Source organism: Ranitomeya imitator, chromosome 2 (assembly GCF_032444005.1).
Source record: "Ranitomeya imitator isolate aRanImi1 chromosome 2, aRanImi1.pri, whole genome shotgun sequence".
Classification (NCBI taxonomy): Eukaryota; Metazoa; Chordata; class Amphibia; order Anura; family Dendrobatidae; genus Ranitomeya; species Ranitomeya imitator.
Genome location: NC_091283.1, coordinates 597,928,168 through 597,947,510, shown reverse-complemented (window position 1 = coordinate 597,947,510; position 19,343 = coordinate 597,928,168). Strand labels below are relative to the sequence as shown.

Sequence of the window (19,343 nt, the reverse complement as noted above, 5' to 3'; positions counted from 1 at the left end):
CCAGGAGACCGGGAAGATGGCGGCGCGCAGTGCTGGAACGGGACAGACAGGTGAGTATAGGAAGTGCTGGGGGGCCTGAGCTGGCGGCGATAAAGGCACCTGACCCCCACAGCGCGCCGGTGTCCCCGCCTGCTCAGGCCCCCGGATGGGTGCAGCACATGACAGGATGGGGACGCAGGATGGTTGCAGCACATATCTGGATGGGGACGCAGGATGGTTGCAGCACATACCAGGATGGGGACGCAGGATGGGGACGCAGGATGATTGCAGCACATACCAGGATGGGGACGCAGGATGGGGAAGCAGGATGATTGCAGCACATACCAGGATGGGGACGCAGGATGGTTGCAGCACATACCAGGATGGGGACGCAGGATGGGGACGCAGGATGATTGCAGCACATACCAGGATGGGGACGCAGGATGGGGACGCAGGATGGGTGCAGCACATACCAGGATGGGGACGCAGGATGGGTGCAGCACATGACAGGATGGGGACGCAGGATGGGTGCAGCACATGACAGGATGGGGACGCAGGATGGGTGCAGCACATACCAGGATGGGGATGCAGGATGGGTGCAGCACATGACAGGATGGGGACGCAGGATGGGGACGCAGGATGGGTGCAGCACATGACAGGATGGGGACGCAGGATGGGTGCAGCACATGACAGGATGGGGACGCAGAATGGGTGCAGCACATACCAGGATGGGGACGCAGGATGGGTGCAGCACATGACAGGATGGGGATGCAGGATGGGGACGCAGGATGGGTGCAGCACATGACAGGATGGGGACGCAGGATGGTTGCAGCACATATCTGGATGGGGACGCAGGATGGTTGCAGCACATACCAGGATGGGGACGCAGGATGGGGACGCAGGATGGGTGCAGCACATGACAGGATGGGGGCGCAGGATGGGTGCAGCACATGACAGGATGGGGACGCAGGATGGGTGCAGCACATGACAGGATGGGGACGCAGGATGGGTGCACCACATACCAGGATGGGGATGCAGGATGGGTGCAGCACATGACAGGATGGGGGCGCAGGATGGGTGCAGCACATGACAGGATGGGGACGCAGGATGGGTGCAGCACGTGACAGGATGGGGACGCAGGATGGGTGCAGCACGTGACAGGATGGGGACGCAGGATGGGTGCAGCACGTGACAGGATGGGGGCGCAGGATGGGTGCAGCACGTGACAGGATGGGGACGCAGGATGGGTGCAGCACATGACAGGATGGGGATGCAGGATGGGGACGCAGGATGGGTGCAGCACATGACAGGATGGGGACGCAGGATGGGTGCAGCACATGACAGGATGGGGACGCAGGATGGGGACGCAGGATGGGTGCAGCACATGACAGGATGGGGACGCAGGATGGGTGCAGCACATGACAGGATGGGGACGCAGGATGGGTGCAGCACATGGCAGGATGGGGGCGCAGGATGGGTGCAGCACATGACAGGATGGGGACGCAGGATGGGTGCAGCACATGACAGGATGGGGACGCAGGATGGGTGCAGCACATGACAGGATGGGGACGCAGGATGGGTGCAGCACATGACAGGATGGGGACGCAGGATGGGTGCAGCACATGACAGGATGGGGGCGCAGGATGGGTGCAGCACATGACAGGATGGGGACGCAGGATGGGTGCAGCACATGACAGGATGGGGACGCAGGATGGGTGCAGCACATGACAGGATGGGGACGCAGGATGGGTGCAGCACATGACAGGATGGGGACGCAGGATGGGTGCAGCACATGACAGGATGGGGACCATATACCAATATAAATGCTCGCCACCCGGGCGTAGAACAGGTTCAATAGCTAGTTTATGTATATAGATATACAGTATCTATGTATCTATAAATATATCTATCTATAGATATATCCATAGTAATATCTATAGATATATCCATAGTTATATCTATAGCTATATCCATAGATATCCATCTATAGATATATAGCTATAGAAATATCCACAGATGTAGAATAGCAAGTCCGATGTTGATTAATGAACATGTTTAATTTAAAAAAACAAAGAAAAAAAGAACGAAAAAAAAAAATGGCGTGGGCTCACATGCAATTTTCTGCACCAGAGGGGAAAAGCCGACAGCCGGGGGCCAATATTTGTAGCCTGGGAAGGGGGTAATACCCAGGCTATGAATATCAGCCCGCAGCTGTCTGCGTAGCCTTTACTGGCTATTAAAATAGGGGGAACCCCCCCAAAAAAATGACGTGGGGTCCCCCTATATTTTATAGCCAGAAAGGCTATGCAGACAGCTGCGGGCTGATGCGCCAATTCCGGCACTTAGCCCCTCTCTTCCCACCCCTCTGGGAATGGGATAGAATGGGAGTGGGATATGAGGTAATAAGGGGTTAATGTCACCTTGTTATTGTAAGGTGACATTAAGCCCGGTTAATAATGGAGAGGCGTCAATAAGACACCTATCCATTATTAATCCAATAGTAATAAAGGGTAAAAATAAAAAAAAAAGACAGCCAGAAAAAATATTTTAATATTCTTAATTTCACCATACTCGATCGCCTGCAAAAAATTAAAAATAAACCAACTGCCTTTCTGCCGAAGTCCAATTAATAATGAGTGTCCCACGACGATCTCCCCCTATAGAACAGTGACATCAGGCAATGTCACTGCTCTATAGGGCCTCCAGTGACACACTGACAGAAGACAAGGGTCCTGCAGTGCATCACTGAAGAGGTTATCTGAGTTCATTGGTCTCACTTTATGGCAAAGCTGTGTGGGAATTTTCCCACACAGCAGTGCCACAAGTGAGAGTAGGAACCATTTCTCACAACGGCGGAGGGATACAGTGCGGAAGGTTACCTTCCGTCATTGGATCCCGGAGAGCGGTCGCATCAGCTGATGTGGCTACTCTCCACGGGAGATCGTCGTGGGACACTCGTATTAATTGGATATCTGCGGATCAGGGAGTATATTGTTTGTTTATTATTTTAATATTTTTTACAGGTGAGCAATGGCTTCGGGGATCAAGGTGATGGTGAGTACGTACTCTATGTTGTATGTAGTGTATGTGTTGTGTATATGTACTGTATGTCTATATGTATGTGTTGTATGTACTGTATGTCATATGTTGTATGTACTGTTGTATGTTCTGTTGTATGCTGTATGTACAGTATGTTGTATGTACTGTTGTAAGTTCTGTATATGTGTGTATGTGTTTTGTTTTTTTTGTACATTCAACACATTAGCCGGATGATGGGACTACTACTGTCCCATCATTGGCTAATGTGTTAATCACTATCACTGTAGCAGGCATAGCCCGATGAGACTTGTAGCCATCGGACGATGCCTGCACACACACTCCCGGACAGCGCCGCACACACCCGGACAGCCCCGCACACACCCGGACAGCTTCCAGACCCCGCCCGCACACAGTCACCGCCCACACTCTTCCCTCGTAGCTAAAATGCAGATCTTTTTTACATCTGCGGTTTTACTGTGGATGTGCCTGACTCAGTGCAAGTCTATGGGTGCAGAAACGCTGCAGATCCGCACAGAGAATTAACATGCTGCGGAAAAAACAACGCTGCTTTCCCGCGCGTTTTTTTCCGCAGCATGTGCACAGCGGATTTGGTTTTCCATAGGTTAACATGCTACTGTTAAACGCATGGAAAACTGCTGCAGATCCGCAGCGTCAAAAATGCTGCGGTTCCGCGGGAAAATCCGCAACGTGTGCACATAGCCTCAACATCCGTTTGAAAAGGATACAGTACACAAAAATACTGGATCAGTTTCAGACGGCTGAAAAACTGATCCTTCCACACGGACTTCAATGATTTAACAAATGGATCTAGCTCAATTATTTTAGTCAGATAAAACAGTTGTGTTTGAACAACTTTTGTGTCTGGTTAAAAAAAATTATTATTATTATTATGTTTTCATTGTGCAGAAACAAAAAAAAAACAAAAAAAAAAAACACGGTGCTACTGCAGCCCATTCATTTTCATGATCCCCAATTATAAAAAGTATTGGTGTATAATAAAGATATGCCATCACTTTATATAATGACAAACACTGTAAAAGGTGTTACATTAGGAGATTCCACTCTGCGTTATTTAATAGGATTTTTCCTTACTAGTGCTATCCTTGGATGTCAGATATAGCAGTCAGAACAAGGTTTGGGTCGCACGCTGTCTACATGAGTCAATGGGAATAAACCTGTATGATTCATTATGTCAGAATGTCTCCTATAATGAAAATATGAGGACAGTTCCACCTATTTTCCTCATTGGTCAATTACATTGCATGGACAGTTCCACAGAGTTTAATCGATCCAGCTCTATACTTATAAAATACATTAGTGCTATAAAAGTATAAAAGCAGTGCAAGGTTTTGAATAGAGGCGGGAAGTGCAATGATGGAAAATTTCTGCTGGAGGTGTAATATTATTTTCCTTCGTCAGACCTAAAAACTAACCTGCTGGGTGTTAAGGTTTATGATGAAGAGTCTCTTGATTGTTACTTACCATGTAACCTGAACAAGAGACAGAGGTACAGCGGTTGCATATATAGCCAAATCTCCATACAGATATACAATGATGCACAAATAAAACAGGTTTACACCAACTGTAAGAAAAAGAAACTTTACTTAGCAACATGATTTCCATGGCACGGAAACAATAGATTGATTAGGGCTTGAAGATGCTGTGCGAAACGTACGTCGGAGTGGGGGCTCTCCCTATTAGATATGTCTGATCATATTTACCATAATGGACTATTTTGTTTAGATTGATACCGCTATCTAGTAATCACTGATATCCCTATTTTTGTAGCACTGATATCCATTTCCATATAGCACTTTGATTACATTGTACTGTTTATACATTTCAACAATCTCACCATGTAAAGCTATACATTTACAATTTTTTACATAGTTCTATAATCGGTGTTTTGCCTCTTGTCGGTCATTACCCTTATAACATGTATTATGCGGCTTCCTACCTGGTTTTATACTTATGTATATAAAAATATTTTATTACGGTACTTTGTTCAATAAAAACTAAAATTGCAGTGGACTTGTCTTTTTATAGGTTAAGCTTTCTTGAGCCACTGATAATATATGTTCTGTTATTAGACCTAGGTGTGTAGGTCACAAATAAAACAGGTTTACTCCAACTGTAAGAAAGTAGGAATTAGTCCTTCCAGTAATGGTATTTCCAAGAGTCTATCATGACAGCACCACCAGGAGACAGTCCTTCTTATCCTCGATAGGGTCAGGAACACAGCGGTTAAATAGCCCCTCCCCATCACCACCCTTCAGTGATATTTCCGAGTACCATACCAGGATGGATGCAATAAAAAAATTTTTATCGACTTTCCCCTCTACACATGTTCAGATCACATAGCAGACAGAAAATTCAAGGGAGGGAATATAAGGCGTGCTGTCATGATGGACTCCTGGAAACAGCACTATCGGTAGGACTAATTCCTACTTTCCAGGATGTCCCTCCTGACAGCACAACCGGGAGAAATACCAAATAACTCCTAATAGGTGGGATTACTGCTTGGAGGACTGTCCTCCCAAAGGCCGTCTTGTTGGTTTGACAGAACGTCCAACTTATAATGTCTGGAAAAAGTACCGTATTTTCCGGCGTATAAGATGACTTTTTAACCCCTGAAAATCATCTCAAAAGTCGGGGGTCGTCTTATACGTCGTGTGCAGGGAGCGGTCCTGTAGAGTTCCCAGGATCTGGAGGAGAGGAGACTCTCCTTCAGGCCCTGGGATCCATATTCATGTAAAAAAAAATAAATAAATAAAAAAAAAGGGATATACTTACCCTCCAACGGCCCGCGGCTCTCTGCAGTGCAAGCGGCGGCCTCCGTTCCTAAGGATGCATTGAGCGAAGGACCTTCGATGACGTCACGGTCACGCGACCGCGACGTCATCAAAGATCCTTCGCTCAATACAGCCTTAGGAATGGAGGCCACCGCTTGCACCGCTGATAGCCACGGGCCGTCGGAGAGTAAGTATATCCCATATTTTTTATTTTTATTGTTTTTTTTTACATGAGTATGGATCCAAGGGCCTGAAGGAGATTCTCCACTCCTCCAGACCCTGGGAACCATCCGCACCGCACACGCCGTATAAGATGACTGGGCGTATAAGATGACCCCTGTCTTTTACAGCGAGTATATCCCAAACTCCATATTTTATATGGAAAAGTTGGGGGTCGTCTTATACGCCCAGTCGTCTTATAAACCAGAAAATACGGTATTTAAAATTTGACCAGGTTGCTTCTCTGCATCTCTTAACGAGTGAGCCAAGATGTTTTCTGGTGGAGTTTTTCCCACCGAGACATACGCTGTGCTAATTGTTGCCTTTATCCACCTAGCGAGCGTAGATTTTGATGTTTTCTTCCTGTTTCTTCTTGCATATTGGACGAAGAGGTTTGAGTCCATTCTCCAGTCTTACGTGAGTTTTAAGCACTGTAGAACTGTCCTCCTCACATCCAAGGAGTGGAGTGAGAGTTCCTTCTCATTACTATAATTTTGGCAGAAAGCAGGCAAGACGATCTCAAACTCTGTGGGTCGGAAGTCAGTAACTACTTTAGGAAGGAACGCCGGATCCAGTCTTAGGATGATACAGTCCTCTTGAATCTTTAAGTATGGGTCTTTTGTAGAAAAGGCCTGAATCTTGCCTATATGACTTTCTGACGTTATTGCTACCAGGAAGACTGCTTTGAGTGATACAGATCTTAGGTCGGCCTGGACTAAAGGTTAGTATGGCCTCCTGCACAAGGCGTTAAAGACTAGACTAAGATCCCATGGAGCTGCCAAACTCTGCATCGTAGGTTTAAGACTCTGAATACATTTAACAAATCTCACTATCCAGAGATAAATGGTTAGCGGATAATCAAAGAATGACCCCAGAGCTGATATCTGTACCTTTAAAGTACTGGGTCTTAAACGTTTGTCAAACCCTGATTGCAGGAAGTCTAATATCTGAGGAATATCCGGACCTGAAGTGATGGAGACTGGAATTCTACTTTGAGAGCAATCTTTCTTCCAGATCTTGAGATATATAGCCGAAGTTACCCGGCTTCCTGCTTTTTTGGATTGTAGAGATGACTGAATCTGACAGTCCTTTTGACCTCAGGATCTCCCTCTCAGGATTCAGGCTGATTGGTGTAGCATTCCTAGGTTCTGATGGTAAAGTGGGCCCTGAATTAGAAGGTCCTGCATTGTTGGCAAGAGTATTGGATCTTCTAATGACATCCAGTTCAATAAGGAAAACCAGCTTCTTTTGGGCCAGTAGGGAACTATTAGAATCACTGTCACCCGGCTCTCCTGGATTTTCCTCAATACTCTCGGTATCAATGAGATTGGTGGGAAACCATACGCCAGCTCCATATCCCAGCTTTGGGCCAAGGTGCATTGATGCGGGCCATGTTCCTTGAAAGTAACGCCCTTCTATATGGGCTCCCCAACCCCTGTGGCTTGCATCAGTAGTGATGCTTACGCATGGTGAAACTTTCCAGGGACTTTCTTTTTTTCCCCAGAGGTTTGCTATCCTGGTCCACCAGGACAGAGACTCCTTTGCCGCCTCGGATAATATTATTTTCTTGTCTAGTGACGCGTCTCCGTCATCCCAGGCTGAAAGGACGTCGTGCTGCAAATAGAATTGACTCCGTTGAATGCTGGAGATGCATGAGGTCATTAGATCCAGGATCCTCATTGCTTTACTGATCAGAATCCACTTCCGTTACTGGATAGCTCGCATTTCTTTCCTGATTGCTTGCCGTTTGTGCTTTGGCAGGAAGAGTACTCCTGTTCAGAATGTAGGAATACGCCCAGAAAGATTAGATTAACCATCCCAGATGTTCCAGGACTGCAATGGTTGTTGCTGGATGCAAATCCATCCTGGTGAGTTTGCTATTAGGAGAGTATCATCTAAGTACGGGACGATGAGGATGTCTCTTTCTCTTAGGAAAACCCATTATCTCCACCATGAACTTTGTGAAGATCCGAGGCATGGAGGAGTGACCGAATGGAAGACACCGAAACTGGAAATGCTATATATTTCCCTGATCATTTATTGCGAACCTGTGGTACTTCTGGTGCGAGGTATGCATCGGTACGTGACAGTAGGCACCCTTCAGAACTGGTGTGCTCATCACCGAGTCCTTTCCTATCAGAGGTATGACTGATTTCAATGACTCCATCTTGAACTGTTTGTAGCATACCCACCGACTTAATGGTTTCAGATTAATGATTGTTCGGAATTCTCCTCCTGGCTTCTATATGGAGAACAGACTTGAATAGTGTCCCTGATATTGTTGGGACCGTGGTACCCGAACTACGACCTGCGAGTCTATAAGCTCCCATATGTCTTTTAAGAGTCTCTTTTGGACTGAAGGGGACTGGGCAGAAGTTAGACAGAATCTTCTGGGAGGCAACTAAGTGAACTCTATTCTGTACCCCTGAGCGACTGTCTACAGGATCAACTTATTTTTGGAAATTTCCTACCAGCTCCCAAATAAGTATTGAAGCCTCCCCTCCCAAAAGTCCTTGCATCATTGTCTGCTGGGACTCAGTCCTTGGTTCTGAAAGGAGCCTCTCCCTCTACCACCCTTGGGGTAGCTCCACCTGCCCGACTTCCCTTTCCCTCTATAGTCCTGTCTGGGATGAGAGCGAGTTCTCCGAAAGGCAGGCATCCCTTTCGGCTTCTCTTCAGGGAAATCTGATTTTTATCAGATGCCTTCTTTAGTAACTCATCCAGCATTGGCCCGAACACCTGTAGGCCGGAGAAGGGAATTGAACACACCCAGTCGAAAAATAAGTTATCCCCTGACCATGATCTTAGCCATAAAACTTGCTTCGCTGCATTCGACAGTGCACTATTTCTTACGGAAAACGGAACTGACTCTGCTGAGGCGTCTAAAATGAAGTTGGTTGCCAGTTTCAGCAACGGTAGCGATCTCAGCATTTCATCTCTAGGAGTCTTGTTCTTTATATGAACCTCTAACTCCTCAACCCAGAGGCTTATTGACCTGGCTACTGAAGTGGCTGCTATGTTCGCCTTTATAATAGCTGAAGATGATTCCCAGGTCTTTTTAAGGAAATCTTCTGATCTTTTGTCAATCAGATCTATAAGACTAGAGGAGTCCTCAAGGGAAATAGTTGTTTTTTTTGGAGATTCTCGCTACTGGTATATCAATCCTTGGGACTGTTTCCCATACCTTGGTCTCGTCTGGATCAAAGATGAGACAATATTTAAAGTATCTCAGAACGACCAACTTTTTTCCCACGTCTTCCCACTCTTCCAGTATCATTCCTGTGATGTGATTATTTACTGGGAAGACCGTTTCTATGGGCTCTTAAACCCCTATACATTTCGTCCTGAACCGTCAGTGGTTCAGCGGAGTCCTCAATTTTCATGGTACCTCTGACGGCTTGTAAGAGTACATTCGTATTTTCAGAGGAAAATAAATATTTCTTATCCTCAGCAAGTAATACTGTGTAAATTTTGCCTTTGTCAGGATCAGAGTAGAAAGACAATTCTCCTTCCTCTGAACTTGGGTCCTCATCCCACCTGGGTCTTTTAAGTCGAGGGGAATGAGAAGGTGTCAGAGCGGAAACTGTACTCTGTACTTCTTCCCTAATCATGATTTCATGCTGGTTAGAAATGAGGCCTCCCCTTCTTTAAGTAACTTAGCAATGCAATCCTCACAAGAGTTTTTTCGCACATCTATTAGCCTTCCTTTTGGCCGCTGAGATGGACAGCCTAGGGGTCTCCTTGACCTAAAAAACAATACATAAAGAACCCTGTAGGCTATTTGGGTAGGGGCAGATAACGTGACTTAACACGCATCACTCACATGATCCAGGGATGGCTCTATGGACTGGACGTCCGAACAGCTAGCACTTTGCTCTTCCATGGTAAGGTAAGATTGCTGCCAGCTACCCCCTAACCTTAAGTAGTCCGTCTTACCCGGCTTTAGGACATCTGATTTGTCAGGTCCTTCCGAGCCCCATCTGTTGCCAATTCCGAACTGAGCTTTCTGGAGGTGTTTCCATCTGTATAGCATGCGCTCCACCAGGAACGCACGATGAAGCACTGGAAAAGGACGCAGGTATCCGGCAACGATCTCCCCGGCTGCCTGCTGGCCACTTGACCCTCGGCCTGTGCAGACATCCCTGGAAGCTGCATCATCGGCGTGCACAGCAATGATATGGTCTGTGCGCTCCACCGGAAGTATGCCCGGGAGCATGTTATCCTGCTTTGCGTTCCTGCCGGCACCCGGCCATCACAGTGCACGTCCCGGGCACGGCAGTACGAGCCCAGAGCACCCTATAGAGGGATACGGCTTCCCGCGGGAGTCCCCAGCTCGACTGGATGCTGAGGGACCCTTTCCAAAGAGTGTCAGCATGGCTCTTGAGTTCGGTTATGGATCCTGCAGAGCCTATTACACCGTGAGAATAAAATCCATATATGTGCTCCTCTGATAGGGACAGGAAAAACACTGAAGGGTGGTGGTTGGGAGGGGCTATTTAACCTCTTCGGTGTTCCTGTCCCTATCAAGGATAAGAAGGACTATCTCCTGGTGGTGCTGTCAGAAGGGAGGTCCTGGAAAAAGATACTTCATTTAGCAACATGTGTTCCATGGCATGAACATAATAGAGGTGATAAGAACTAGTCCAAATTCAGGGACAATATAAAGTGCTTCCAACAGCAGGTCCTACAGGGAGTCTTAGGTAGTTTGAAATCCAACATCTATTTGAAGATCAGGCTTTTTGGCCTCTGTCTCCCCATGCTTTACACTGCAGGCTTGCCTGCTGATCATATGCATGAGCTGTGTAGTAAGACTAGTGCATGGAGAGTGGATTTCTACCATGGAAAGGATTTGGTTATTATAGACTACGTGCAAATAACCCAGTAGGGTTTATTTAAAAAAAAAAAAAGTTTAGCAGGCAACAATCAAGCTAAAAACGTAAACTGAATTTATAATAAAGAAAAGGAAAGGAGGCTCTGATAAATAAGTGTAATATACATCATATAATTCATAGAAGGATGAACCAGACACAGAAAAATCTACTATCCAATTTCACTGCTCAGTAATTCAGCCCATGGTGAAATAACACATATAACACAGAAAAGTACCACCACCTTTTGGCATAAAGAAGAATTACAGCAGATAAATTGCCAATAAATTATTTACATTATAATATACTGGAAAAGCTGGAAAATCGTTATATCTGTACGATGCCAAATTCATACCTTTATTAAAAAACATGGAAGCCATCTGTCCCATTTCCACCCGTTCCATGATTTCATATGGGTCGGACAAGCCACGACGATCTGAAAGAGAAAAAGAAATGTGAAAAATATTTGTTTAGCCTCCTAAAGAGGTTCATACATTTTTCGGACGGATACTCACGCACTGAAAGGATAGGCTGGACTTCAGAATTTTCATACCCATCAGGGGACAAAGATTCATTATCAGAATTTTCAGAGGAGTCAGCTTCCTGAAATTAACAATTTGTCAACGACAAGACAGATCTGGGTGGATTCTGAACGCCTATATCATGATCTGATATTACCAGGAAAACTACACACCAACTGTATGTATTATCGTTACATATTCCATGTACATCATATGTACGGTACCTTCTTTCATATATATTACAATTAATCCCACATCATTGCATGTGAGAAGAAGAAGCGATCCCAATCATAGTTAAAACCAATGTTTATTAATAACTTTTAAAATAAACATAATAAAAAAGCAAAAAATTACACCACAATACAAGGCTATAAATATATATGCACTCAATAGTATCTTGGGCTGGTTTCACGCTTGCGTTTCAAAACGCATGCGTTTAAAAAAAAACCGCATGGTGAAAAAACGCATGTAAACGCATGCAAACGCTGCCTTTTTTGACGCATGCGTTTTTACATGTGGTGAAAAAAACTTGGCGTTTTGACGCGTTTACATGCGTTTGCGTTTTTTAAATGCATGCAGATAAATGTGTGACAGCTGCCAATCATCATAATAAAGCAAAAAACCCACTATAAACAGAAAGAGCTAGGGATAGGGGTAGGGGTAGGGATCCTAACCCTAAAGGGATCCTAACCCTAACCCTACCCCTAAAGGGATCCTAACCCTAACCCTACCCCTAACCCTACCCTTAAAGGGATTAGGGTTAGGGGTAGGGTTAGGGGTAGAGTTAGGGGTAGGGTTAGGGGTAGGATCCCTTTATCAATTTTATGGTGTGGGGTGGTTTATCAGTGTGTTTTTTTGTTTTGTTTTTAACGCATGCAAACGCATGCGTTTACATAGACAGCAATGCATTTTTTTGCGGCAAAAAAACGCAGCTAAAAATACTACATGTTGCATTTCTGCAACACAACGCATGCAGAAAAAAAACGCATGCGTTGCAAAAACGTGTCAAAACGCATACAAAAAAACGCATGCGTTTTTAATGTTAAATATAGGGGAAAAAACGCATGCCTTTTTTTGCGTTTTTTACCGCAAAAACGCAAAAAAAAAAAACGCAAATGTGAAACCACCCTTATATGTACTGAATAGTAGCTAGACTGCATAAATAAATACCCATGCTGATACAACAAATCAATACAAATAATAATACACACCAACAAGTGGTAATGCCATAGCATGATCCAATGGAATGGCCAGCATACAATGCCCAGACAATGCGTTATTTGCCTACATAAAAATTATACTAAACGGCACAGTGGCCTAATAAAGGACAGAAATACTAAGGCTATGTTCACACGTTCCTGATTTCCCTCCTTTTTTTTCAGGACTAAAAACCGCAGCTCTTGGCAGAAAACGCAGGTCCTTTTTTTGGTGCGTTTTTTGATGCGTTTTTTGATGCAGTTTTCTATGCAGAGTCTGTGTGTTTTCTAGGAAGTTTTTTAGGGTTAAAATGGCTGAAAATACCCTAACCCTACCCCTAACCCTACCCCTATTCTAACCTTAGTGGGAAAAAAAAAAAAATTCTTAATTTTTTTTATTGTCCCTACCTATGGGGGTGACAAAGGGGGGGGGGGGTCATTTACTATTTTTTTTATTTTGATCACTGAGATATAACCTATCTCAGTGATCAAAATGCACTTTGGAACGAATCTGCCGGCCGGCAGATTCGGCGGGCGCACTGCGCATGCGCCCGCCATTTTGCAAGATGGCGGCGCCCAGGGAGAAGACGGCCGGACGGACACCGGGAGGCCGGGTAAGTATAAGGGGGGGAGATGAGGGCACGGGGGGGGGGGCGTCGGAGCACGGGGGTGGCATCGGAGCATGGGGGGGTGGGATTGGAGCACGGGGGGGCAGCCACACTGCAGCGGTTCTGCACCACAAACCGCAGAAAACCCGCAGATATTTTTTTAATCTGCGGGTTTTACTGCGGGTTTGACCTCACAATGGAGGTCTATGGGTGCAGAACCGCTGCAGTTCCGCAAAAAGAAGTGACATGGTACTTCTTTTTTACCGCAGCTATTCAGCGCGGCTTTTTTCGCGATTTTCCGCAATGTGGGCACAGCAGTTCCTGTTTTCCATAGGGTACAGTGTAATGTACCCTGCATGGAAAACAGCTGCGGACCCGCAGCGGGAAAATCGCGGCGATTCCGCATGAAAAAAAGGATGGTGTGAACATGGCCTAATAAGGACAAGTGTGACCCAAGATAACCATCTACAGCGGACCAGTGTGGATACTAAATATCGTACCAGGCAGAAAAGTATATTTTACCTTGTACTAATGGCGTCCCCTCAGGGTAGGGGTGTCCCCTACGGTAATTTTTTGCTTTTTTATTATGTTAATTTTAAAAGTTATTCATAAACATTGGTTTTAACTACGATTGGGATCACTTCTTCTTCTCACATGCAATGATGTGGGATTAGTTGTTTATATAGTTGTGAAGTACCCTGGTACTGGGAAAGACAGATGTTGAATTAATTATACATATTGCAATACAAAAAAAAGCAAGTAAATGGAGTACCAGAGTAACAAAGGAAAAAGAAGACAAGACCCTAGATCAGAGAAAAAAATAAACTATTTCATACATTTCATTACAGAAATTTTAGGAGATAACCTTGTATTAATGTTTTTGTTTGTTTTTTTTACTTTTAAACTCTTATGTATAACAGTTTAATGACAGCTTAGCCCTTTTCATAAAAAGTTTCCACATCTTGTTTGGCCTATGACTATCTTATGATCACTCAGGTTTCCCAAATGGATATTCCAAACTGACTGTCTTTACACTCTGGAAGAAAGGAAACAAGAAAGAAGATTGTTAATAATAGCCAATAAAACAGACATGGACATTTTACAACAAAGTTAGAAAATGTAGATTCTTGTGATTATTTGCCTTTTTGTAAAAAAAAAAAAAAATACTGAATATATATATATATATATATATATATATATATATACACATACATACACACACATATACATATATATATATATATATATATATATATATATATATATATATATATATATATATATATACTAGCTGAAGAGCCCGGCGTTGCCTGGGCATAGTAAATATCTGTGGTTAGTTATAGCACCTCAATTCTCTTATTTTCCCATCACGCCTCTCATTTTCCCAATCACATCTTTCATTTTCCCCCTCACATCTCTCATTTTCTCCCTCACATCTCTCATTTTCTCCCTCACTCCTCTCATTCCCCCCTAACACTTGTCATTTCAACCTCACATCTGTCATTTTCTGATCACTCCACTATTTTTCCTCACTCCTCTCATTTTGCACTCACACCTTTTCATTTTCACCTCACACCCCTCATTTTCACCTCATCACCTCAGTATATACATGTTTGTCATCTCCCTTATATATAGTATACATCTGTATGTCATCTCCTGTATATAGTATATACCTGTATGTCATCTCCCCTGTATATATTATATACCTGCTGTGTGTCATCTCCCCTATATATAGTATATACCTGAATGTCATCTCCTTCTATATATAGTATATACCTGTATGTCATCTCCTCCTGTATATAGTATATACCTGTGTGTCATCTCCCCTGTATATAGTATATATCTGTGTGTCATCTCCTCCTGTATATAGTATATACCTGCATGTCATCTTCTATATATAGCATATACCTGTATGTCATCTCCTCCTGTATATAGTATATACCTGTAGGTCATCTGCTCCTGTATATAGTATATACCTGTGTGTCATCTCCTCCTGTATATAGTATATACCTGTATGTCATCTCCTCCTGTATATATATGTACCTGTATGTCATCTCCTCCTCTATATAGTATATACCTGTGTGTCATCTCTCCTGTATATAGTATATATCTGTGTGTCATCTCCTCTGTATATAGTATATACCTGTGTGTCATCTCCTGTATTAGACCTCGTTCACACGTTATTTGCTCAGTATTTTTACCTCAGTATTTGTAAGCTAAATTGGCAGCCTGATAAATCCCCAGCCAACAGGAAGCCCTCCCCCTGGCAGTATATATTAGCTCACACATACACATAATAGACAGGTCATGTGACTGACAGCTGCCGTATTTCCTATATGGTACATTTGTTGTAGTTTGTCTGCTTATTAATCAGATTTTTATTTTTGAAGGATAAGACCAGACTTGTGTGTGTTTTAGGGCGAGTTTCGTTTGTCAAGTTGTGTGTGTTGAGTTGCGTGTGGCGACATGCATGTAGCGACTTTTGTGAGATGAGTTTTGTGTGGCAACATGCGTGTAGCAACTTTTTGTGTGTCGAGTTGCATGTGACAGGTTAGTGTAGCAACTTGTGTGCAGCAAGTTTTGCGCATGGCGAGTTTTCCGCGTGGCGAGTTTTGTGTGGTGCCTTTTGAGTATGTGCAAGTTTTGTGTGAGGCAAATTTTGCATGTGTTGCAACTTTTGTGCATGTGGCAATTTTTCCGCGTGTGCAAGTTTTGCGTGTGGCGAGTTTTCCATGAGGTGAGTTTTGCACTTGTGGCGAGTTTTGCAAGAGCCTAGTTTTTGCATGTGGCGAGTTCTGCGCGTGGCGAGTTTTGAGCGGCGACTTTTGTGTTTCGACTTTTATGTGGCGAGGTTGGCGTATGTGTGGTGAAATGTGTGCTGAGGGTGATATGTGTTCAAGCACGTGGTAGTGTGTGGCGCATTTTGTGTGTGTGTTCATATCCCCGTGTGTGGTGAGTATCCCATGTTGGGGCCCCACCTTAGCAACTGATCGGTATATACTCTTTGGCGTCATCGCTCTCATTCTTTACGTCCCCCTTGTTCACATCTGGCAGCTGTCAATTTGCCTCCAACACTTTTCCTTTCATTTTTTCCCATTATGTAGATAGGGGCAAAATTGTTTGGTGAATTGGAACGCGCGGGGTTAAAATTTCGCCTCACAACATAGCCTATGATTCTCTCGGGGGCCAGACGTGTGACTGTGCAAAATTTTGTGGCTATAGCTGCGACGCCTCCAACACTTTTCCTTTCACTTTTCCCCATCATGTAGATAGGGGCAAAATAGTTTGGTGAATTGGAAAGCGCGGGGTTAAAATTTCACCTCACAACATAGCCTATGACGCTCTCAGGGTCCAGACGTGTGACTGTGCAAGATTTGGTGGCTGTAGTTTCGACGCCTCCAACACTTTTCCTTTCACTTTTTTCCCCATTATGTAGATAGGGGCAAAATTGTTTGGTGAATTGGAACGCGCGGGGTTAAAATTTTGCCTCACAACATAGCCTATGACGCTCTCGGGGTCCAGACGTGTGACTGTGCAAAATTTTGTGGCTGTAGCTGCGACGGTGCAGATGCCAATCCCGGACATACACACACACATACACACATTCAGCTTTATATATTAGATATATATATATATATATATATATATATATATATATATATATATATATATATATATATATATATATATATATATATATATATATATATATATATATATATATATATACGCACACAGTTGAAGCCAGAAGTTTAAATACACTATATAAAAATACACATGAACAAGTTTTTCTCACTATCTGACATGAAATTAGAATAAAGGTTTCCTATTTTAGGCCAATTAGGATTACCATAGGATTGCCATAATTATTAATATTGGCCAAATGCCAGAATATTGAGAGAGAATGTTTTAATGCTTTTTTTAAGGAAATTTCTCTGTTCTGCCGGTCAATGCGGATCACAATGGATCAATAACTTATCACCTATCTTATGAATAGATGATAACCTGTTTTCACTAGACAATCTCTTTTAAAAGGAATGTCAGCGGGTTTTCACCCCCAAACTATTTATATGCACATGTAGATCTTTCAAAAACAAGTCCAGCAATACCTTTATATGGCCAGTCAAATCCTCCATTACTGAAAAATCAATGTTTGAATTGATATGCAAATGAGGCGGACGAGCTATGGTAGATCTGAAGCCATTGTCACTCCAGCACCGCCTCCTCCTGATTGGCTGACAGCCTCTATGCGGTGTGACTTCAGACAAAGGAGCAATCAGTTAAGCAGGAGCAGGAGTGGCTGATCAGGGAAGAGAGCTGGAGTGACCGAGGCTTCAGATCCTTAGCCTTGTTTATATATCAATTCAAACACTGATTTCTCAGTAATGGAGGAACAGACTGGCCATGTATTGGTGGACTTGTCTTTGACAGAGCTACAGACGCATAGAAGTAGTTTAGAGTACAACATTCTGCCGATTCCCTTTAAACAACAAAACATTTGATTACTTTACAGAGACTGAACTCACCACCTCTTTCTCCCATCTCTTCCAGCGTAGCTGGGCATTAGCAGCAGCCATAGCTTCAACAACAAAGGTTGTTGTCATATAGCTAGAAGAGGGAAATATCACCAAGTTAGCAAGGAAGGCTAATGTAAATGTGAAATAGGGCCACGCTCACATAAATGGCTATTGTTGTGCAGGATTTTATTTTTTTTTTAAATGGTCTCAAACAGCACCCCACTTGTCCACGGGTCCAGTCTGGTACTGCAGCCCAGCTTGAATGAAAGGAATAGGGCCGAGTTACGACAACCTACACGTGTACAGGTGTGCTGCCATTTTTTAAATAAAAACAGCTATGTTTTTCTAATTCAGAACAACCCCGTAATGCAACAAATTCATACTAAACACCACACATGTGAGGGACAATAGATTTAAAGGGGTTGTCTGGCCTAAAATGACACTGTCACTGCAGATTTGTGAAACCTGCCAGAGCACATACACTACGCGTCGTAAAGATTTGCCTGTCAGTGGCCAGAACGGAGGTCACGTGGCCGAGAGTATGTGCTGGGACGATTCACAAGTCTGCAGTCACAGTGACTGCAGACTTGTAATTTTAGACCGGACAGCCCCTTTAACAAAAATATATATTTAGTCCAAAAAACTCATGACAGATAGTCCAAGTGGTAAGAAACTCAGAACAGTAAGTTCTAGCATAGCATACCAATTTTACAATATATTTGTGGGGAAATATGCACGCAGCCATCAATCAGGGCAGCATACTGCGTTCATATATTCATAGATCTCATGATAAGTGTTGCTCAACTGTGAACATTCCCTTTAAAAGAATTGACTTTTAAAAAAAGGATCCATCATGGCAGCAAACCTATTTAGGAATCTGTACCCTACAAACTGCCACACTGACTCCTGTTTATGGTGGCACAAGATAACCATGGAACACAGTATGGCACTGGTGTACTCACCTCATAAACGCCAAGAAGATGATGAGAATAAGACTTATTAACCAGCCGGCGTTGGCAAATGCCTTGGGCATTGTGAGGGCGCCTGTGCCAACAATTAAGTTAAACATGTATATCAGGCCCACCTGCAGGAAAAAAAATAGTTGTATTATTAAAAAGAATTTGAACAGGAAATTAATATTTCAGATGGCTTCAATTTGTAATAAGGTGTGGGACTGCTTAAATACCACTTCCAAAAAAAAGAGAGATGGCAGGGCAAACAGAGGAAATCTGGATTTTTACAGGCTGCCAGAGAAATTGCAGTTTATGCAGTGACCCATATACAGTGGGGAAGATAAGTATTTGATACATTGACAATTTTGCAAGTTTTCGTACCTACAAAGAATGGAGAGGTCTGGTCACACTCCAACCTCTCCACTATGGCCAAGACCAAAGAGCTGTCCAAGGACACTATGGACTAAATTGTAGACCTGCACAAAGCTGGGATGGGCTACAGGACAATAAGCAAGAAGCCTGGTGAGAAGGTAACCACTACTGGCACAATTATTAGAGAATGGAAGAAACACTGTCAAGCTTCTTTGGTCTGGGTCTCCATGCAAGATTTTGCCTCGTGGGGTAAGTATC

The 19,343-nt window shown here is 43.8% G+C and overlaps 2 protein-coding genes across 2 annotated transcripts in view; one reads left to right on the top strand and one right to left on the bottom strand.

Moving 5' to 3' along the window:
• Window positions 1–19,343, top strand: part of NAT9 (N-acetyltransferase 9) — a 76,347-nt gene that overhangs the window by 2,812 nt on the left and 54,192 nt on the right. The gene's annotated exons all lie outside the window — the stretch shown is intronic.
• TMEM104 (transmembrane protein 104) overlaps window positions 1–19,343 on the bottom strand; it is a 40,506-nt gene that overhangs the window by 7,712 nt on the left and 13,451 nt on the right. Inside the window, exons 3-7 of the mRNA XM_069752363.1 lie at window positions 18,723–18,844; window positions 17,773–17,851; window positions 11,434–11,521; window positions 11,274–11,354; window positions 4,522–4,621 (exon numbers count right to left, since the gene is read on the bottom strand). Coding sequence (XP_069608464.1) covers window positions 4,522–4,621; window positions 11,274–11,354; window positions 11,434–11,521; window positions 17,773–17,851; window positions 18,723–18,844 — 470 coding nt within the window. The remainder of the gene's footprint in view (window positions 1–4,521; window positions 4,622–11,273; window positions 11,355–11,433; window positions 11,522–17,772; window positions 17,852–18,722; window positions 18,845–19,343) is intronic.